Source organism: Engraulis encrasicolus, chromosome 18 (genome assembly GCF_034702125.1).
Source record: "Engraulis encrasicolus isolate BLACKSEA-1 chromosome 18, IST_EnEncr_1.0, whole genome shotgun sequence".
NCBI classification, from domain to species: Eukaryota; Metazoa; Chordata; class Actinopteri; order Clupeiformes; family Engraulidae; genus Engraulis; species Engraulis encrasicolus.
Window position 1 is genome coordinate 8,199,538 of NC_085874.1, and position 18,557 is coordinate 8,218,094.

At 43.9% G+C, this 18,557-nt stretch overlaps 1 protein-coding gene and 2 long non-coding RNA genes across 3 annotated transcripts in view; 2 read left to right on the forward strand and 1 right to left on the reverse strand.

The window, feature by feature from the left end:
- Nucleotides 1–929, forward strand: part of LOC134468398 (uncharacterized) — a 1,615-nt gene extending 686 nt beyond the window's left edge. The window contains exons 2-3 of the long non-coding RNA XR_010038786.1: nucleotides 665–770; nucleotides 897–929. This is a non-coding gene — a long non-coding RNA (uncharacterized LOC134468398). The remainder of the gene's footprint in view (nucleotides 1–664; nucleotides 771–896) is intronic.
- LOC134468965 (tyrosine-protein phosphatase non-receptor type 14-like) overlaps nucleotides 1–18,557 on the reverse strand; it is a 51,488-nt gene that overhangs the window by 19,665 nt on the left and 13,266 nt on the right. Inside the window, exon 3 of the mRNA XM_063222925.1 lies at nucleotides 13,299–13,573. Within this exon, the coding sequence (XP_063078995.1) occupies nucleotides 13,299–13,573 (275 nt within the window). The remainder of the gene's footprint in view (nucleotides 1–13,298; nucleotides 13,574–18,557) is intronic.
- Nucleotides 943–4,367, forward strand: LOC134468399 (uncharacterized). Its single transcript, XR_010038787.1, has 3 exons — nucleotides 943–1,044; nucleotides 1,504–1,596; nucleotides 4,205–4,367. It is a non-coding gene; the product is annotated as an uncharacterized LOC134468399 (long non-coding RNA).

An 18,557-nucleotide genomic window follows, 5' to 3' on the forward strand; every position in this document is an offset into this window, starting at 1 on the left:
TGCGTTGTTTCATTGTCAGGTATGTGAATACAGCGATTCTTGTGCGCCGTCATTTAAAGTTGAGGCAAAATGTCCCATGCCCATATGAAGGCTGTGACTTTGAAACCCCTGTGTATTCAACCTTTAAGGCACATAAAAGCAGAGTGCATAGTGAGTGTGCTGCTCCATTCAAACCTGAAGTCAGAACAGTTGCATCACAAGATGGAGATCAACAGTCTGAAAATGGAGAATATGGGCTCAGCAGATAGCATAAATGATCTTGAAAATCAGTTAGCGTAAGCAGTAAGCAGTTAGCAGTCAGCGTAACCTTGCTTTGCTTTTTTTGAAAATGCAAACTGTCCCACATATTCCAGAGTATGCTGTCCAATAATTAATTCTGTCTCTTAATCAGATTCATTTACTGTCACACCCAGTCTTACAGACTGCAATCCAAGACATAGTGAAGCAGTATTGTGTTAATTTGGATGTTAATTATGGTGTCACTGAAATATTGAACGCTGTTCTGCAAAACAATGTCCTGTTGAAACATACAGATAAAGATGGATCTCTATCAACAGCTAGCAAGAGAGCATCTTACATAGCACAGCAATTTCCAATTATTATGCCAGTCGAATATCCTCTGTATAAAAGTGGTAATTCTGTTGTCTATGTTCCCATACTGCAGATGCTTCAAGCTTTGCTGAGCCATAACGACATCTTGGAGAAGGTACTGCATCCAGAGACCTCACCTGAAGGCTACCACTCATTCAGAGATGACACTTGTTTCAAAGGTAATCCTATCCTGAATGTGGATGAATTTAGGATTGTTCTGGGGCGATATATATGAGTATGATCACAAGCTGTTACTGTTACCTTTCCTAATATGCGGTGTATTCTGTTTTTACTGTATTTCACAGGTTGTCTCAGAGTTCAACAGAGTGGCAACTTAAAGACTTTTTGACGTCCTGGATCGTCACACTGCCCGTTTTGTCGAACTCTTCAAATCTAAGCATGGAGTTGTTGGCGAGAGGCTCCAAGAACTCGTGGGACAAACGGACCTAAACGGTAAACATGCTCTAAATAGACAACCTATATAAGTCATTGCATCCTTAATATTGGTGTGAGATTTGCAGTTTTTGGGTCTTACCTAGCATTAAAATAAATGCTGGTTGGGCCCAAAAGTCAGATGAAATGACTCCTACTCTACGTCATAGACAAGACAACATTGAAATGCACACCTCCTTTTGCCAGGTGCGTAGGAGTGGATCCACTGGGTCACCAATGTATAGAAACAAAGAAGTCCCCGCACACTGTTCACATTTGCATTGAGTTTTTACTGGCGACGTTTCGGTCTGTGACCTTTCTCAAGCAATTCAACCATTGCTTGAGAAAGGTCACAGACCGACAGGTTGCAAGTAAAAACTCTGCAAATGTGAACAATGTGCGGGAGCTTCTTTGTCTCTGTAAAAGTGATTCCTACCATTACGTCAATAATGCAATGTATGTGGTGTTGTTCACTTCTAGAAACAAGATGTGGTGGCTCTATGCACACTAATACTCCGCGGTCTCCCAATCCTTCTTGGTGATGCCCCCACAGACTTTTACAACACCTGCTTGGTAAGTTATGGATGTAGAACAATTAGCTGAAGATACAGCTTGAAAAATAAAGGGAACACCAAAAATTGCAATGCAACTCCAAGTCAAACATTCTGTGATATCAGCCTGTCCGGTTAGGAACAAACATTGTTTGGGAATACATTGGGAATACATTTTGATTACTGTTAAGCAAATCTAGCAAGAAATTAGTAGATGTAGAGGTAATAACAAAGATATATACTAAAAATAGTTGCTATGCAAGGTGACCTTGTGCCTAAGTAACACTACTTGATATATGGTTAATGCCGTGTACAGTATGTCATGCTCGTTTGTGTATTTTAAAGTGTACCTCCGGGATTTTGGACACCAGACCTCATTTCCGAGTCAGCCAGGGTGTAAACAATGTGTCCAGAATGTTTTTTTCACATTCCATGCAGTCCTTGTGAATTCTCATATCCATGTTACTAAGCTAGCGCAAGTGGACGGAAATGGTAGTAGCCTGCCCCCAAAAATAGTCTTATCCAGTTGCAACAACATTCAAAACAACCCCATTATTATGCCAGACTGCAAGTGTAAATACTTGTCTTGATAGAATGAAGTTTGAAATTAAACCAACATTGCAATCATGTTTGATCACCATCAGCAATTTGTGTTCCGGTTTGAAAGCTTGACAGCCGCGGAGTGATATTCCTAGTACAAATCCTAGCTTCGTTTGACACATCCATAACTTTTCCATAGAGCGAACTCCAACATCTTTGAAGTTTGTAAAACTGAACGGTTTTCCCCTCTCCCTGACCTCGCTCGCAAACATCAAGAGTAATGCTTTCTGTCCGACTTTGTAAACCTTTCGTAACATTGAAACATATGCCATAACAATGTTTGGTTGTTACTAGATGACCCGTGTGTCTACACAGCATGTTGGCGAACAGAACGCACACTCTTCTCCCTTTCATCCTCCCATTCCATCTCGTCTCAAAAAAACATTCCATGTAATAATAACTAGAGCTACGAGTGACATATTTCACAATGTCAAGCCAGATCACATAGCGTTGCGTAACGTATGAGTCCATACGGCAATTCTAATGCCATTTGTTATAGCAATTACACTAAATAACAGTAAAGCAGTACAACATGCAAATCCAAAAAGTTTGCAAAAGTGAACGCTATTCCCCTCTTCCTGACCTCGCTCGCAAACACCAAGAGTAATGCTTTCTGTCCGACTTTGTCAACCTTTCGTAACATTGAATATGCCATGACAATGTTTAGTTGTTACTAGATGACCCGTGTGTCTACAGAGCATTAGATGTTGGCGAACAGAACAGTGCACCCATCTCTTCTAAATCCCTTTCATCCTTCCATTCCATCTCTTCACAAAAAAACATTCCCTATAATAGAGTTACGAGTGACATATTCCACAATGTCAAGCCAGATCACATAGCGTTGCGTAACTTATGAATCCATAGGAATACGGCAAGTCATGTCTAATGCCATTTGTCACAGCAATTACACAAAATAACAGTAAAGCATTACAACATGCCAATCCAAAAGGGTAACTTCTAGCCCAAGTTTTGGCTAACGTAGGCGAAGCCATTATACCACTGGGCTACCATCATAGAAGCAGAAAGCATAGCAAACCTGTTCTTCGGAGACAGTTGGTGCATGCCACAAAATGTAGATCTGGGAATGCGGTTGGCACCGCGGACACTTTTAGAGTTTTCCGTGTAGACTTCGAGAAGGACTTTGTGAAGTCGTCGGGACTGAAATGGTCACTGCAAAGCACCGGGGTAGCTTACGGAGCGTCTCCATCGGTTTGTTGATGTAGCCCTGCAGCCAGGAGCCAGAGTTTGGTTCTTTCAACATCTTTCACGGAAACCAATGGAAACTTGCCGATACCCATCTGTGGGCTTTATTATTGCAGTTGGTATATACACATTGATGTACCATGGTGCGATGTCGTTGGGTTTTAATCCACTATTCGATCCGAAAGCAGTTGTAGAACTAGCCTTGATTTGCAATGTCTCTTGCGGGTCCCTGCAGTGGGTGGGTGGGCTACATCACAACTGAAGAGAGCAAAGTAAAATTCCGCCGACCCCGAGAAAATAGTCTCTCAACATGGCAAAATCCACGCAGTGCAAGGTTGGTTTAATTTCAAACTTCATTCTACTAAGGCAAACATTTACACTTGCAGTATGGTATAATAACGGTTTTGTTTTGAATGTTGTTGCAACTGGATAAGACTATTTTTGGGGGCAGGCTACTACCATTTCCGTCCACTTGCGCTAGCTTAGCAACATGGATATGAGAATTCACAAGGACTGCATGGAATGTGAAAAAAACGTTCTGGACACATTGTTTACACCCTGGCTGACTCGGAAATGAGGCCTGGTGTCCAAAATCCCGGAGGTACACTTTAACTGTCATTTACATAGTACTATACAATGACTAAACCTACTGAAATGTGTAATTCCATTGTGGTTTACAAGTGAAAGAATGGATCAGGAACTGCTGAATGTTTGAAAGTAATGCATGGAATGTATTTTTCATTCCACAATGTAAGCATTTAAGAGGTCTCATTTATTGGTCCACCCTGTATTTACCTGTTCTCATTGTGCTGCTATTTGTTTTACAGGATTCTGATGGTGACGACGTGTTGGCCAACGTCTCCTTTGGGACTTTGACTGTCATTGAAGACGATGGCATACCACCCGGACCCAACCTCCTCTACCTGGAGTCAGTGTCAACTGGAATTATCAGTGAGGGAAGTATTGTGATGGATGACCTGAAAACATTGCCTGAGGCCTTTTGCTTGCTATTTAGTTTGTCATACGCCCTTAACCTTGACTATCCAAAGGGAATGACCAACACCTTCAACTTTGTGCAGCGTGTGATGTTTAGATTGGGGCAAAACAGGCTAACTCTCAAGAACTTGCTGTTGAGTTAAACATGTGGAGGGTTGGGTTCAACATTTGAAGCATAACTGTTCAGTTTGAATGTTTGTCATGGCTCCAATCATCCTGTGTGTGTTTATTACGCTTGGAAGAGACATTATTGAAACATTGATCATGATTGATGTTCAGATGTACTTATATAGTTATGATTTATGCAATGTACAGTAAAGAATTGTGTCTTGGAAGACCGTATAGACAGCACTCACTGTCAGCAGTTTGTATATAGACGGCACTCACTGTCAGAAGTTTTTGTTTGTTGTTAAAGGAACAGATGACCCCTTTTTGATTTTCACATATTTGCAGTATTTCCTAGCATTATTCATGAATGTGCATATCATATTCTTCTCAGTGTTTTCAGTACTTAGAGTTATTGGATCAGAATAGTTAGCATATCTTGGCATAATCACTGGAAATTACTGGTAACTTTAGCATCAAGCCACAAGTGATCAGAGGGCAGAATTAAATTGCAATTTTACACTGTGGTGAATTTTATATTCATTTTAAAGTGGGTAATAAGTACTTAAGTTCGATTTGTTTTATTTGTACCATAGACTTGCATTGCTATGCATTATTTGGCCATAAACGAGGCAATGCGAACACAGAGACAAAATTGCACATTCATGAATGATGCTTGGAAATACTACAAATATGTGAAGATCAAAAAAGAGTGGCCTGATCCTTTAACTTATTCTTTCCTGCTACACTGTAAACCCAAATATATTTTATGTTTTAATATTATCTGTTCCAAACCTTTTAATTTGGCTAGTGCTAAATAACTTTACTGCTGAACATGGGGTTGAGGTGGTGTGCAATTTTGTTGTGCCTTTGAGTTTGTATGTCAAATAAATATTGAAATTATCTGTCATGAAGGTTTAAATGTCTTTTTTTGTAGAATAGAACCTGTTTTTACAGTAACTTGTGCATGCAAGTATTATTTACTTGTTCATTTCAAGGCAACCGGTGTCCTTCATTTTACCAAGTAAGATCAACTTACTCTTAAAGTATTATTTACTTGTTCATTTCAAGGCAACCGGTGTCCTTCATTTTACCAAGTAAGATCAACTTACTCTTAAAGTAAAGGTTACAACATATTTCACATTAGAGGGACTGGTTGATTAGTTGTCACAACTTCACAACATGGGTTTAATGAATGAAAATTGAAGTATACGTAACTTGCTATTCATAGTTACATCAAAGGGGGATTTGCAGTACATTACACTGAGTAATTGCTACTAGATTTAACTTTAGATTCTCAGTCCACTTTAGTCTGTTTTTTCAAGGCAATCGGTGTCCTAGCTTTTTTCAAGTAAGGGTTACTTATTGGATTTTACAGTGTAGTTCCAATACATTGTACAGTAGCTCGGCTGGTGTAGCTTCGAGCTACAGCATAACCCGGCTGATGTGGACCTATTAACTATTATTATATGGTTGTGACGTCATCGGTCGAATGATCCATTCATTTCAACGGGGCTCCCCAACGTTCGCACGTCTGTTATTTTTCGATAACGGACGGGTTGGTCTATAACAGACCGCTGTCAATGGCAACAAGACTTTTCACTGCTAAAGCGACTTTTCAACAAGACTCTAATCAGCTGCTGTGATAGACAACACCTGTTGTCCTCGCTACCTAGCTGTTAGCGGTGTTCCACAACGGCACTGTTTTGTTTTGCGCAGCAACAATCTTTTGACATTAAAAACTATAATAGACTTCACATTAAATAGGCCTAAAGAAATGTCCCCGCCATGTGTGAATCATTCAAGTATATCCATATAATAAGCGGGTTAACTTTCGGCGAGTCGGTCGCTTTGTGGAATAGCAGCACTTCAGAGAGAACAAGACCCCTCCGCTCCGCGTCGGGGTCTAAAGATTCTCTCTGTCGTGCTGCTATTCCACGGTAGCGACCTTCTCGCCGAACGTTAACCCTTACTTAGCGTAGGTTTTTTGTTTACATTTGTGTTGTGAGGAGGGGCAAGATGCTAAGCAGCCAACCACGTGAGCTCATTTTGTGTCAGTTTCCAACAATCAGAGGTTGAACAGTGCGCAGCCAGGGTCACGCAGCCAGGGGTGCGCAGCCAGAGATTGTTAAGTAAGGGTTAACGTTCGGCGAGAAGGTCGCTACCGTGGAATAGCAGCACGACAGAGAGAATCTTTAGACCCCGTCGTGGAGCGGAGGGGTCTTGTTCTCTCTGAAGGCCTGCTATTCCACAAAGCGACCGAATCGCCGAAAGTTAACCCGCTTATTATATGGATATACTTAAATGATTCACACATGGCGGGGACATTTCTTTAGGCCTATTTAATGTTAAGTCTATTATAGTTTTTAATGTCAAAAGATTGTTGTTGCGCAAAACAAAACAGTGCCGTTGTGGAACACCGCTAGGCAACAGCTAGGTAGCCAGGACAACAGGTGTTGTCTATCACAGCAGCTGATTAGAGTCTTGTTGAAAAGTCGCTTTAGCAGTGAAAAGTCTTGTTGCCATTGACAGCCGTCTGTTATAGACCAACCCATCCGTTATCGAAAAATAACAGACGTGCGAACGTTGGGGAGCCCCGTTGAAATGAATGGAGCATTCGACCGATGACGTCACACCATATAATAACAAACGGTAAACCCATGTATAACTCGCCTGATGAGAAACTATCAGTTACAGCATAGCCCCGCTGGGGTGGGTTTACCTGACTTGTAGTCAACCTGTTCCTTTATCTGTTTCAACACTCTAGACATGAACTCATTTGAGGGTTTTCTTCAAAAACATTTGAAGGGACTTGTTTGTTTGAGGAACACAATGGGATGAATTGACACTGCATGGTACATTATCTATCCACACTGTTGTTTAGTGTGTAGTGTGTCTGTAGTGAGTGTGTGTGTGTGTGTGTGTGTTTGGGTGGAGGTGTTAGAGAGAATGAGTGTGTGTGTGTGTGTGTGTGTGTGTGTGTGTGTGTGTGTGTGTGTGTGCGCGTGTGCGTGTGTGTATCTGTGTGTGTGAGAGAGAGCGAGAGAGAGAGAGAGAGAGAGAGAGAGAGAGAGAGAGAGAGAGAGAGAGAGAGAGAGAGAGAGAAAGAGAGGGAGCGCCTTTAGGATATAATCAGGCCCCTCCCTCCAACCCAAGCCTGTCATTACAGGACTCTGTTACCGCGGCAACCCATCAATTAACCCAGCCAATCACAGCAGAGCGCTGGGCTCACCACGACGAGCAGGAGGTGGGACTTCTCTCCCCCAAATACACCCCTTGGTTAGTGTGTGTGTGTGTGTGTGTGTGTGTGTGTGTGTGTGTGTGTGTGTGTGTGTGTGTGTGTGTGTGTGTGTGTGTGTGTGTCTGTCTGTCTGTCTGCCTGTGTGTGTGTGTGTGTGTGTGTGTGTGTGTGTGCGTGTCCGTGTGCATGTGATTGTCTAAAAAACTTTTGTGGGTGAGCTCTGGAATGGTGTGTCTGTGTTTGCAAATGTGTGTGTATGCGTGTGTGTGTGTGTGTGTGTGTGTGTGTGTGTGTGTGTGTGTGCGTGTGTGTGTGTCTTTGGGTATCTCTGGAATGAAAATGTGTATATATGTGCTGTCTCTCTGTAGTGCTCTCTGCCTCTAACTGTGTGTGTGTGTGTGTGTGTGTGTGTGTGTGTGTGTGTGTGTGTGTGTGTGTGTGTGTGTGTGTGTGTGTGTGTGTGTGTGTGCTTCAGAGTAGTTTGTAGTTTACACTTAAAGTTGATGTTGGGGAGTTTAATGGCTATGTACTGTATTTTTTTACATATCTTTTTCCTATGGGTCTCACACATGTAGTTCCCAACATCACATTCCTATGAATGAGGTTTGGCAGCCCCTTACCAGACACCGTCCCGCCACTGGGACATTGTAACAGTCACTGAAAAAAAAACATAGTACTACTCCACTATAGCAGTGCACAGGGCCGTAAATTGTATATTACGACTTGGACATTACCATTCTGGTAACAGCAAATTTATAATAGGGGTAGTGTCTTAATAGATTAAGCATAGTTTGGGAAGGGTCTGTGGAGCGACAGACAGCTGCCTACTTCTCCCGCCTTCTCAGAGATTAGATGTAATGCCTCCTGTTTATTCACCTGCCATGTGTGAAAGCTCTGGAATTGCCCCACCTCCTCCCCCTACTCCTCCATTTCACTCATAGTCCCACTCCACCATTCCTCTGTGTACACAGGGGGGCAGTGATGGGCAAAATGCATTCATGACTTACAATCCAGTGCCACATATTCCAAATGACTTGGTTTGCCTGTCCAATTCAGCCAGGTGATTGGCTGGTTGAATGATCACCTGGTTTAATTGGACAAGTAAAGCAAGGTCATTTGGAATATGTGGCCCTAGATTGTAACTGATGCATCCATTTGCCCATGACAGCAGGGGTGTATGAGTGGATCTCATCCCACTCACAGCATCCTGCCAAACATGTACTGTACAAGCACTCACAGGGCGAAATAGTAAATACGGTTCACAAATGTAGTATATACGCGCTACTCTTATACATATTTTTTTTACATATCTTTTCCATCAGGGTCTCACAGCTCAAGTTCCCATCCTCTCAGTCAAGCTGATCTCACCAAAGAGCCTCACAATAGAACTATAAAAATTTGCGCACCTATATTCTGACACTGAACATTCGTCCTCTCAGCTTATCTCGCCACACATTATAATGGTTGTCACACTTAAGCTGTCACAGTCAAGGTGTGACAATACAGTTGTCACACTAAGGTTCTAACACTGATTTTCTCGGACTGAATTCCTCACATTAATTTCTCACAATTTAATTATATATATATATTTTTTTATTTTTTTTTAAGGGGCTTTTATGACTTTATTTTATAGGACAGTCTGAGATGGTGACAGGAAGCGAGTGGGACAGAGAGGTGGGGTAGGACCGGGAAATGACCTAGGCCGAACTTGAACCGGGGTCCCTGTGGGCATGCAAGCCCAAATGTGGGGGGCTTAGCGCGCTGCGCCACTCTCACATTACTGTCTTATATACCATTGCTGTATGTAAGAAAAACAATGTACGGTAAATAAAAAATCTTGAAGAGGAATGATGAAAAATCGAGTGCTCTAGCGTTAGTTCTGGCCACGCCATGGTGGTCAAGAGCTGCTGCTTATTTGTCTCAGGTGTTCTAGATCAGATAGTCCTCACTCCTCATTGGTCAATTTCAAATCTGGCGCCTTTAAAAAGTTCTGTTTTGTTTCCAACTCTTGGCTGCTCGCTTCTTCCCAACCCACCATCTCCCAAACACCACCTTGTCGTGTATGACATGGCATGGGCTACTCCTTGTCATGTTGCCTGCTCTGTTCATAGGGGAATTGTTTGCTCTCCTAACCTTAAATAGGGTGAGCATTCCCTATGCTGCTGCTGTTCCCTGAATCCCTCTTTTCATTGGTGCTCATGGAAATCCAGGGGACTCCTCTGAACAGAGCCATACCGCCCAAATCTGATTCATAACTATTTAATACAGAAATTGCGTCTTGAATTTCTTGTCTTGTGTTTCTTGACTGTAATGGTCCTGACAGAAATGGTAACCCATTATAACGCATGCCAATCCACCAGTGGAATGCTGTAATAGTCGCAGAAAAAAAACTTTACTACCATAGTGCTATATCAGTGCACATTACATTTAGTGATACATTACGACTTGGTCATTGCCATTCTGGTAGCTGCTAATTTATAAAAGGTGGCGTGTCTTACTGGGTGAAATTGGAATCAGGATTATAGGCCTCATGTCTTCAACCAAACAACAACATTTATTCATACGGGGTGAGGTATTAGTAACAGGGTGGGGCGGGTTTATTTTAACATGTCTTAATGACTGTGCATACTCTATGTATTAAGAAGGTTTGGTATTTGTAACTGACTAAAAATGTTTAATTTTGAATGGGTTTGGTAAAATGACTATATTAATATTTCTTTAATTTTAGTGGACTTTGGTATTTGCAAACGACTACCTTTTTATTTGTATTATGTAAATTACTACCTGTGTGACCTACAGTCACCAAGCCAACAAATCACCTTAAGCCGCTGCATGGATCTGTGTGTGTGTGTGTGTGTGTGTGTGTGTGTGTGTGTGTGTGTGTGTGTGTGTGTGTGTGTGTGTGTGTGTGTGTGTGTGTGTGTGTGTGTGCGTGCCTGTGTGTGTGTGTGTGTGGGTGTGTGTGTGTGTGTGTGTGTGTCAGCATGCGTGCCTGCCTGTGTGTGTTTGTGTGTGTGCGCGTGTGTGTGTTTAGACAGCACTGTGTGAATGTGTGCTTTTTGCTGTAGGCTTGTGAATGTTTATGGGATTCAATGTCTAAATATGCTCTTGTGTGTGAGAATGTGTTTACATCTGTGTGTGTGTGTGTGTGTGTGTGTGTGTGTGTGTGTGTGTGTGTGTGTGTGTGTGTGTGTGTGTGTGTGTGTGTGTGTGTGTGTGTGTGTGTGTGTGTGTGTGTGTGTGTGTGTGTGTGTGTGTGTGTTTGCGTGTGCGCGCGCGCGCTTTAGAGGAATTTAGTGTCCTCCTACACACAGATCCCAGTTGCCAACATTCCACAGCAACTTCTGACTGTAAGCAGGCTCTGAGACAAACACACACACACACACACACACACACACACACACACACACACACACACACACACACACACACACACACACACACACACACACACACACACACACACACACACACACACACACACACACTCACACACTCACTCACTCAAACACATCCACAACCAAATGACACAAGGCCTTGTGTTCGTCTCCGACAGTCTGTCCCATTGTTCAGCCCCTCATCCCACAAACTGCATAGGGAATGCACCACACACACACACGCGCACACACACACACACGCACACGCACACGCACACGCACACGCACGCACGCACGCACGCACACACACAAACCTTCTTGTCTTGACTGCAGTAATGCCAAGACAGCATGTATACTCATGTCCATGGGAAAGACCTGTGTGTGTGTGTGTGTGTGTGTGTGTGTGTGTGTGTGTGTGTGTGTGTGTGTGTGTGTGTGTGTGTGTGTGTGTGTGTGTGTGTGTGTGTGTGTGTGTGTGTGTGTGTGTGTGTGTGTGTGTGTGTGCGCTCGCGTTTGCTGATGGCCATTCACATTGCCCTAATGTTGACCTTTCACACCTTTCAGCAGCACCTTTCATCTCTCTCTCTCTCTCTCTCTCTCTCTCTCTCTCTCTCTCTCTCTCTCTCTCTCTCTCTCTCTCTCTCTCTCTCACACACACACACACACACACCATTTGTGTCCTTCCCTCCCCAACATATGACACCTCCCCCCACCCCTCTATAGCACATTTCTCAGCACCATATCTAGAGCTCTACTAGTGCTGTGCTCAGACCAGCAGCCCCGACCCACAGCCCCGTGCCATGAGACCTGATTTTTTTCCTCACCACAGACCTGCCGGCCTCCCAGGGTTAGGCCTACGCCCGTTTGCAAAACGCCATTTCTAACCAAAGCACATTTTTGTAAGTTCGAAGAAGATTGACTTTGAGGATACGTTTCAGAAAATAGATAACACAATTCTGGAGCTGAAACAGAATTCTTTTTAATGAGAAAAAGAGGAATTAAACTACTAAATCACGAAACAAAAGTTGAGATTTTAACACTGTTTACTTTATGGTCATCATTTCAACATGGTGTTAATATGCTCACCGTAACAAGAGGACCATTACCTATTACCTCGCAAGATCTTGCTTAACGGGGCCATACACTGGTATTCAGCTCCTGCTCACACTGTACAAGGGAATCGAAGGGTTTAAAAGTTCACATCTCAAGACTCATGTCCTCACACTATACGACCCGAAGGTTAGATGGCACCAGAGTTCTATCACTGTATGACATGACAGGCTTGTTTTCTGGAACTGCAGACAACAAAAAAGTGAAAAGGAAACGCGCACCTGAGGTAGAGGCGAGGATGCGTTCAAGAGCGAATTGCGCTGCCCGGGCAATCTGTGCCTTTTTGTGTATGGGCAGTGTCAAGTCAGGTCGTATCACTGCTTTAACTGTGCACTCACGAGGGTCAACCAGGATTTCAAACAGCTTTGATTTTCTTGTGATCATACGGTCATGAGGTGAAATCGCTTGTCATTACTCCATGTACACTTCATGAGGGAGACTCGCGATTGACCTCGTCCCGATTCCCAAAAAGTTATCGGACTGACAAATCGTGGCAAAATTGGGCCACAAATCGCAGTGTAAGGTTGGCATTATGCCTGTTTTCTCAACACGGTCTCTAAATTTAACAACTAAGATGGATCCTACAACCCAGGATTCTGTCTGACAGCTTTCTCGTTGTGGTGAAATGTAAACAAACATGACTCCATATCTATTATCTTCAAAATGTCTCAATTGTCACCATTCATTTCTCAACGAATCGTCACTCAAATGAATTCATATTCAACATTAGACATCAGAATTTGTGTGTGTGTGTGTGTGTGTGTTTGTTTGCGTGTATGTGTGTGTGTGTGTCAGTGTGTGTGTGTGCACACGTGCGAACTGTTAAGTACTTGTATAAGTGTGTAAGTGTTTAAAATATGTCTAAATCACCTATCATTTGACCTCTCCCAGAATGTCTGTATCTTGTGTTCCTTGGTTGTCTCTTGGATCCAAATTCTTAAAAAAAAAAATTCAATGTGTGTGTATGTATGTATGTATACGTGTGTACGTGTGTGTGTGTGTGTGTGTGTGTGTGTGTGTGTGTGTGTGTGTGTGTGTGTGTGTGTGTGTGTGTGTGTGTGTGTGTGTGTGTGTGTGTGTGTGTGTGTGTACCTGGTCGCCTCCTGCTCTAGGCGTGCCACATTAGGTACGTAGAACATCACCCCAAACATCAGTAGAGGCTCGCTGCCAAACTTGTCCATCTGCTTCTTCAGGGGTTTCTCCAGCTCCACCCAGCGCTGCTGCTGCTGCTGCTGTTGCTGATGGGACTGCTGCTGCTGGGGGTGGTGTGGAGCCCCCTGGTGGCCTGGAGTAAGGTGGTGGTGATGGTGGTGGTGGTGGTGGTGCTGTGCCGCCTTACCATAAAACCACAGGCCAAAGAAATGGGTCTGGGGAGAGAAGATAGGGAACAGTATTGGTCTAGGGACAGCACGTACGTACGGCATGAGTGTGTGTTCAGTACGAGAGGGATAGTATTTGTCTGGAACACTAGGGTGGGCGCCACAAGATAGGAATGGTGTGTGTGCATGTGCGTGCGTGTGTGTGTGCGTTTGTGTGAGTGTGCTTGAACAACAGAGGGGCAAACAAAAGAGAGAAACAGGGAGAAGAGAGAAACAGAGAAAAGAAATAGAAATAGAAATAGAAATAGAGAGGGAGAGAGAGAGAGAGAGAGAGACAGAGAGAGAGAGAGAGAGAGAGAGAGAGAGAGAGAGAGAGAGAGAGGGGAACAGCGTAGGCAGCTGGTGCTTGAAGCTGATAAGCTGTGAGAACACCACTAGTCAAAGAGAAATCACAGGCGGCTGTTTGTGTGTGTGTGTGTGTGTGTGTGTGTGTGTGTGTGTGTGTGTGTGTGTGTGTGTGTGTGTGTGTGTGTGTGTGTGTGTGTGTGTGTGTGTGTGTGTGTGTGTGCTTCCTGTAAAGGTCTGAGGACACTGCCTGTGAAGACGGACGAAAGAAAAACAGCTGGCAGATAAACACACAGACAAACACATTCTCGGCCTCTTTCTCTCTCTCTCTCTCTCTCTCTCTCTCTCTCTCTCTCTCTCTCTCTCTCTCTCTCTCTCTCTCTCTCTCTCTCTCACACACACACACACACATCCCTGTGAGAACCTCTAGAACGGCGGGAATGTTTGGACAAGAGGCAGCATGAGCCTCTGCAGATACCACACACACACACACACACACACACACACACACATTCACACACACACACACAGAGAGAGAGAGAGAGAGAGAGAGAGAGAGAGAGAGAGAGAGAGAGAGAGAGAGAGAGAGAGAGAGAGAGAGAGAGAGAGAGAGAGAGAGAGAGAGAGAGAGAGAGAGAGAGAGAGAGAGAGAGAGAGAGAGAGAGAGAGAGAGACACTGCAGGAGACAGAAAATGTGCACATGAAGATGGGTGTGGGAAGGCACTGTATAGTATGTAGTGCATTGCAGGTATGCACTGTATCTATTTTCCAGTTAACCTTCCTTCTCCAGTTATGTCTCCACTTAGAACCAGACAGACATATGTCTCCATATAACTTTGTTCAAGACGACTGCTGAATGTTCCCTTTTTAACAAATACTTACCACCACAATCAAATTCTAAGTAGGCCTATTCATTATGAGTGGGAAAATTGCACTTTTCATACATGAAAAGGGGGATCTTCTCCTTTGTTCGCCATTTAGAATATCCAGAAATATACATTTTCAGTTGCAAATCTTCCTGTACTTTGGTCATCCTAGTAAATATTGGTTTACAAAGTTTTATTTTGTAAACATTCAAGGAAAGATGCAATTTGGCAATAGGCAACACAGTGTCAATGACCAGCATCATTGCAACCTAGCCACCTAGGCCACCATCCTACACAGCGCACCTTTAAATAACATTACATGTCATATACATTACAAGATGATACTACACTACACATGAAGATAGTTGTTGAGGATAGCTGTCTTCATATCAAGAGATGGGACACTACATGAAGACTGTTGTAGATCAGTGGTTCCCAACATTTTCCAACTCGGGGGGCCCACTTAAAATGTTCACACGTTTTCCAGGCCCAATAAAAAATAAATCTCAAACGATTTTGAGGCCCATTTAGAACACAGTCAGGGCCCACAGTTTGAGAATCACTTTTGTGAAGGATAGCTGTCAAGATGGCTCCTACTACGCTACACATGGAGACTGTTGATAAGGATCTAGTCAGGAGGATTCTCCCTTGTGCGCACACACACACACACACACACACACACACACACACACACACACACACACACACACACACACACACACACACACGCACACACACACAGACTACATGAAGAGAAATGTATAGAAGATAGCTATCTTCACCATATTACTGTATATCATAATACATATACACATTACAAGATAGCTAATGCCACACTACATGAAGGCAGTTGATGAGCATAGCTGTCTTCTTATTAAGAGATGGGCAATACTACGCTACACGGGCAGTCATGGGTAAGTGTTTAGGGCATCAAACTTGTAACCCAAAGGTGGCCCTCTCCCCCATCCTCCTCCATGACTGAGGTATCCTGAGCATGGTACCGTCCCGCCATTCTGCTCCCTTTGGGGCACCACTGGGGGCTGCCCCCTTGCACAGGTGAGGCATAAATGCAATATCATGCTGTGCAGTGAACACTTGAGTGTTGTGGAGTGCTGTGTCACAATGCCAATGAGAGAGTTGGAGTTTCCCAGTTGGGCTTTCACTTTCACATGAAGACAGCTGTAGAGGATGACTGTCTTCATTCTTCAATGTGCCTCCTCTTACACATCAAGACTCTAGCTCTCCTCATACTGCCACACATCAGAAGTCTCAAAAGTAAAAGCAGAAGTCAATTTATTTTGGAAGTACACCAATAGCACATTATATAACATAGTTGTTACACCACCTATTCCACTGTATCTAATGAGGTAGACAGACTGTGTTATCTAATGAGGTGACAGACTGTGTTCTCCTAAAAAGGAGATCCGCCACAAATTTGATCCAACCAACACAGAACCAGCTGATCAACGACACTGTAGATCAGTTATTCAGTGAAGTTATCTGTGCTTAACCCCTTAGCGCAGAACCTTACTGTCACCAAAATTGTAATGGCTGTCTTAATATATTACTTAAGGTTCTCAGTAATATCATAGCAATGTTCTTATAATCTAGTTGAGTGTTTTCAGCAAAGAGTGACTAGGCCCGCACTAAGAGGCTTTATTTTTTTTATTTCTACTTTTACTTTGGACATCCCTGCTGCTGCACATGAAGATCCTCCATAATTCATTATAGGCTAGCTTCTGATCCAAGGTTATGATTAGCTTGGTCACGCCATCCGTAAGCTCCAGTCAATTCACCTTTACCATTACATTCCGTCTGTGCTGGGTAGACACTAAGGCATGTTGTGCAGTGTGTGTGTGTGTGTGTGTGTGTGTGTGTGTGTATGTATGTGTGTGTGTGTGTGTGTGTGTGTGTGTGTGTGTGTGTGTGTGTGTGTGTGTGTGTGTGTGTGTGTGTGTGTGTGTGTGTGTGTGTGTGTGTGTGTGTGTGTGTGCGTGCACGCGCACAAGGGAGAATCCTCCTGACTAGTCTATGTCATGGCTTAAAAAAGAGAGAGAGAGAGAGAGAGAGAGAGAGAGAGAGAGAGAGAGAGAGAGAGAGAGAGAGAGAGAGAGAGAGAGAACTGGCTAGGAGACAGCACTGCAGACAACCTTCCTTCCTCTCAGATACCTGCTAAAACTCACAACACCCCAGCACACACACGCACGCACGCACGCACGCACGCACGCACGCACGCGCGCGCACGCACACACACACACACACACACACACACACACACACACACACACACACACACACACACACACTGTTAGTGCCAATGCCAAAGCCAGAATATGACCCCTCACCCTCCATCTGCCTGTGTTCACTCTTTGTGGCCCTTGTTAACTGGACATCTGGCATTACAGCTGTAGCTTACTGTGCATATTAATCACTTTTCTCTACTGTTGCATCCACTACAGCCAGTCATGCATGTGTATGCAGGGCAATGTTGTGCGTGAACGCGTTCAAAAGAACGCGTTCATTGAACACGCTCATTTTTTCGTGAACGTTGAACTGAACGCAACACATTTTTTAATAAAGAACTTGAACGTGAATTAGTTCACATTACGTGTCATGAACGGCAGACATCACTGTAAATGAACGTTGGAATTTGTTTTCCATTGAAAGCTGAGTGACATCTGTTTTCTCTTTTGAAACGCAACGAGAGAAAGTTCCCCCCTTCTCTCTCTCGCTGGTGCCGCTTGTATCATCAGTGAGAGTAGGTGCATTCGATATGTGTCAACGCATGAATGCGCATTTAGACAGCAATGCACCCTGGATGGAAAATGCTGCATGACGGTTAGATTTCCTGTCAAACTTCGAAATTTCGTCGACGTTGCGTTGACGAGGTGACATGTCACATGGTGTAAAACTATCGCGGGATGAATGCGGTTGCAGTCAGATCTTGCAACCTCTGCAGTTGCTTATCCCCTTCAACGCTCGTCGGCGGACTGCCTCCGAGGTCACGCGCCCATGAACTGGTTGGTCAACAACTCACTCACGTGTGTATATGGGTCTTGTCTCACACCTCTACACAAGTTTGCGCAGGTCCCCACTTCAGCTCCTCCTCACTGCCTGTCCCCCCACTCCTCACACGTGGTGTGTTAGTAGAGCAAACCGGTGCGAGCTCATCGTCTCGTTCATATTTGTGGCCGACTTTAAATGCGCTGTATTTAATAACACCCACATCGTGACAACAAGTTCTCGCTGACGTGCCTTGCGCAACGTCGACGCTCGCAACGAAGTCGTATGCGCTTAATATCTTTTGACATCTGTGTGCGCAATGCATTGTGGGCAACGTAGTGTGCGGCTGAGAATAGTTGAATAACATAGGCTTAGTTATTGCTGCTTACGCACAACGTTACCCATGATGAATTGCGGCGGAGAGGGAGAGAGAGTGCGCGAGAGAGCGAGAGAGCGAGAGGCAGACAGACCAAGCGCTGCATTTAAAAAGTGGTTCGTGGAAGGGATGGCACGGAGACAGACACCGATTATCCTTATGAACATTTAAACCACCTGCGCAGCAAAAACAGTAAGGACATCCACAACGTCCTGTTCGAATTTGAAACGGCACATTGAGTTAAAACATCCATCCAGTGTGAATGCATTTGCACGCCCTCGAGGGTCATAAGGGAGGAAAGGGAGAGAAGACCCTACCAAGCCCAAACGTAGCAAATATGACACTGCCAGCAGCCTCCAAGAGGTCTGTGATGGTCTCACAGGTGCAGGTAGATCAACTGATTATCGACTACTACATTGTGAAAGATGTAGGCCTACAAACT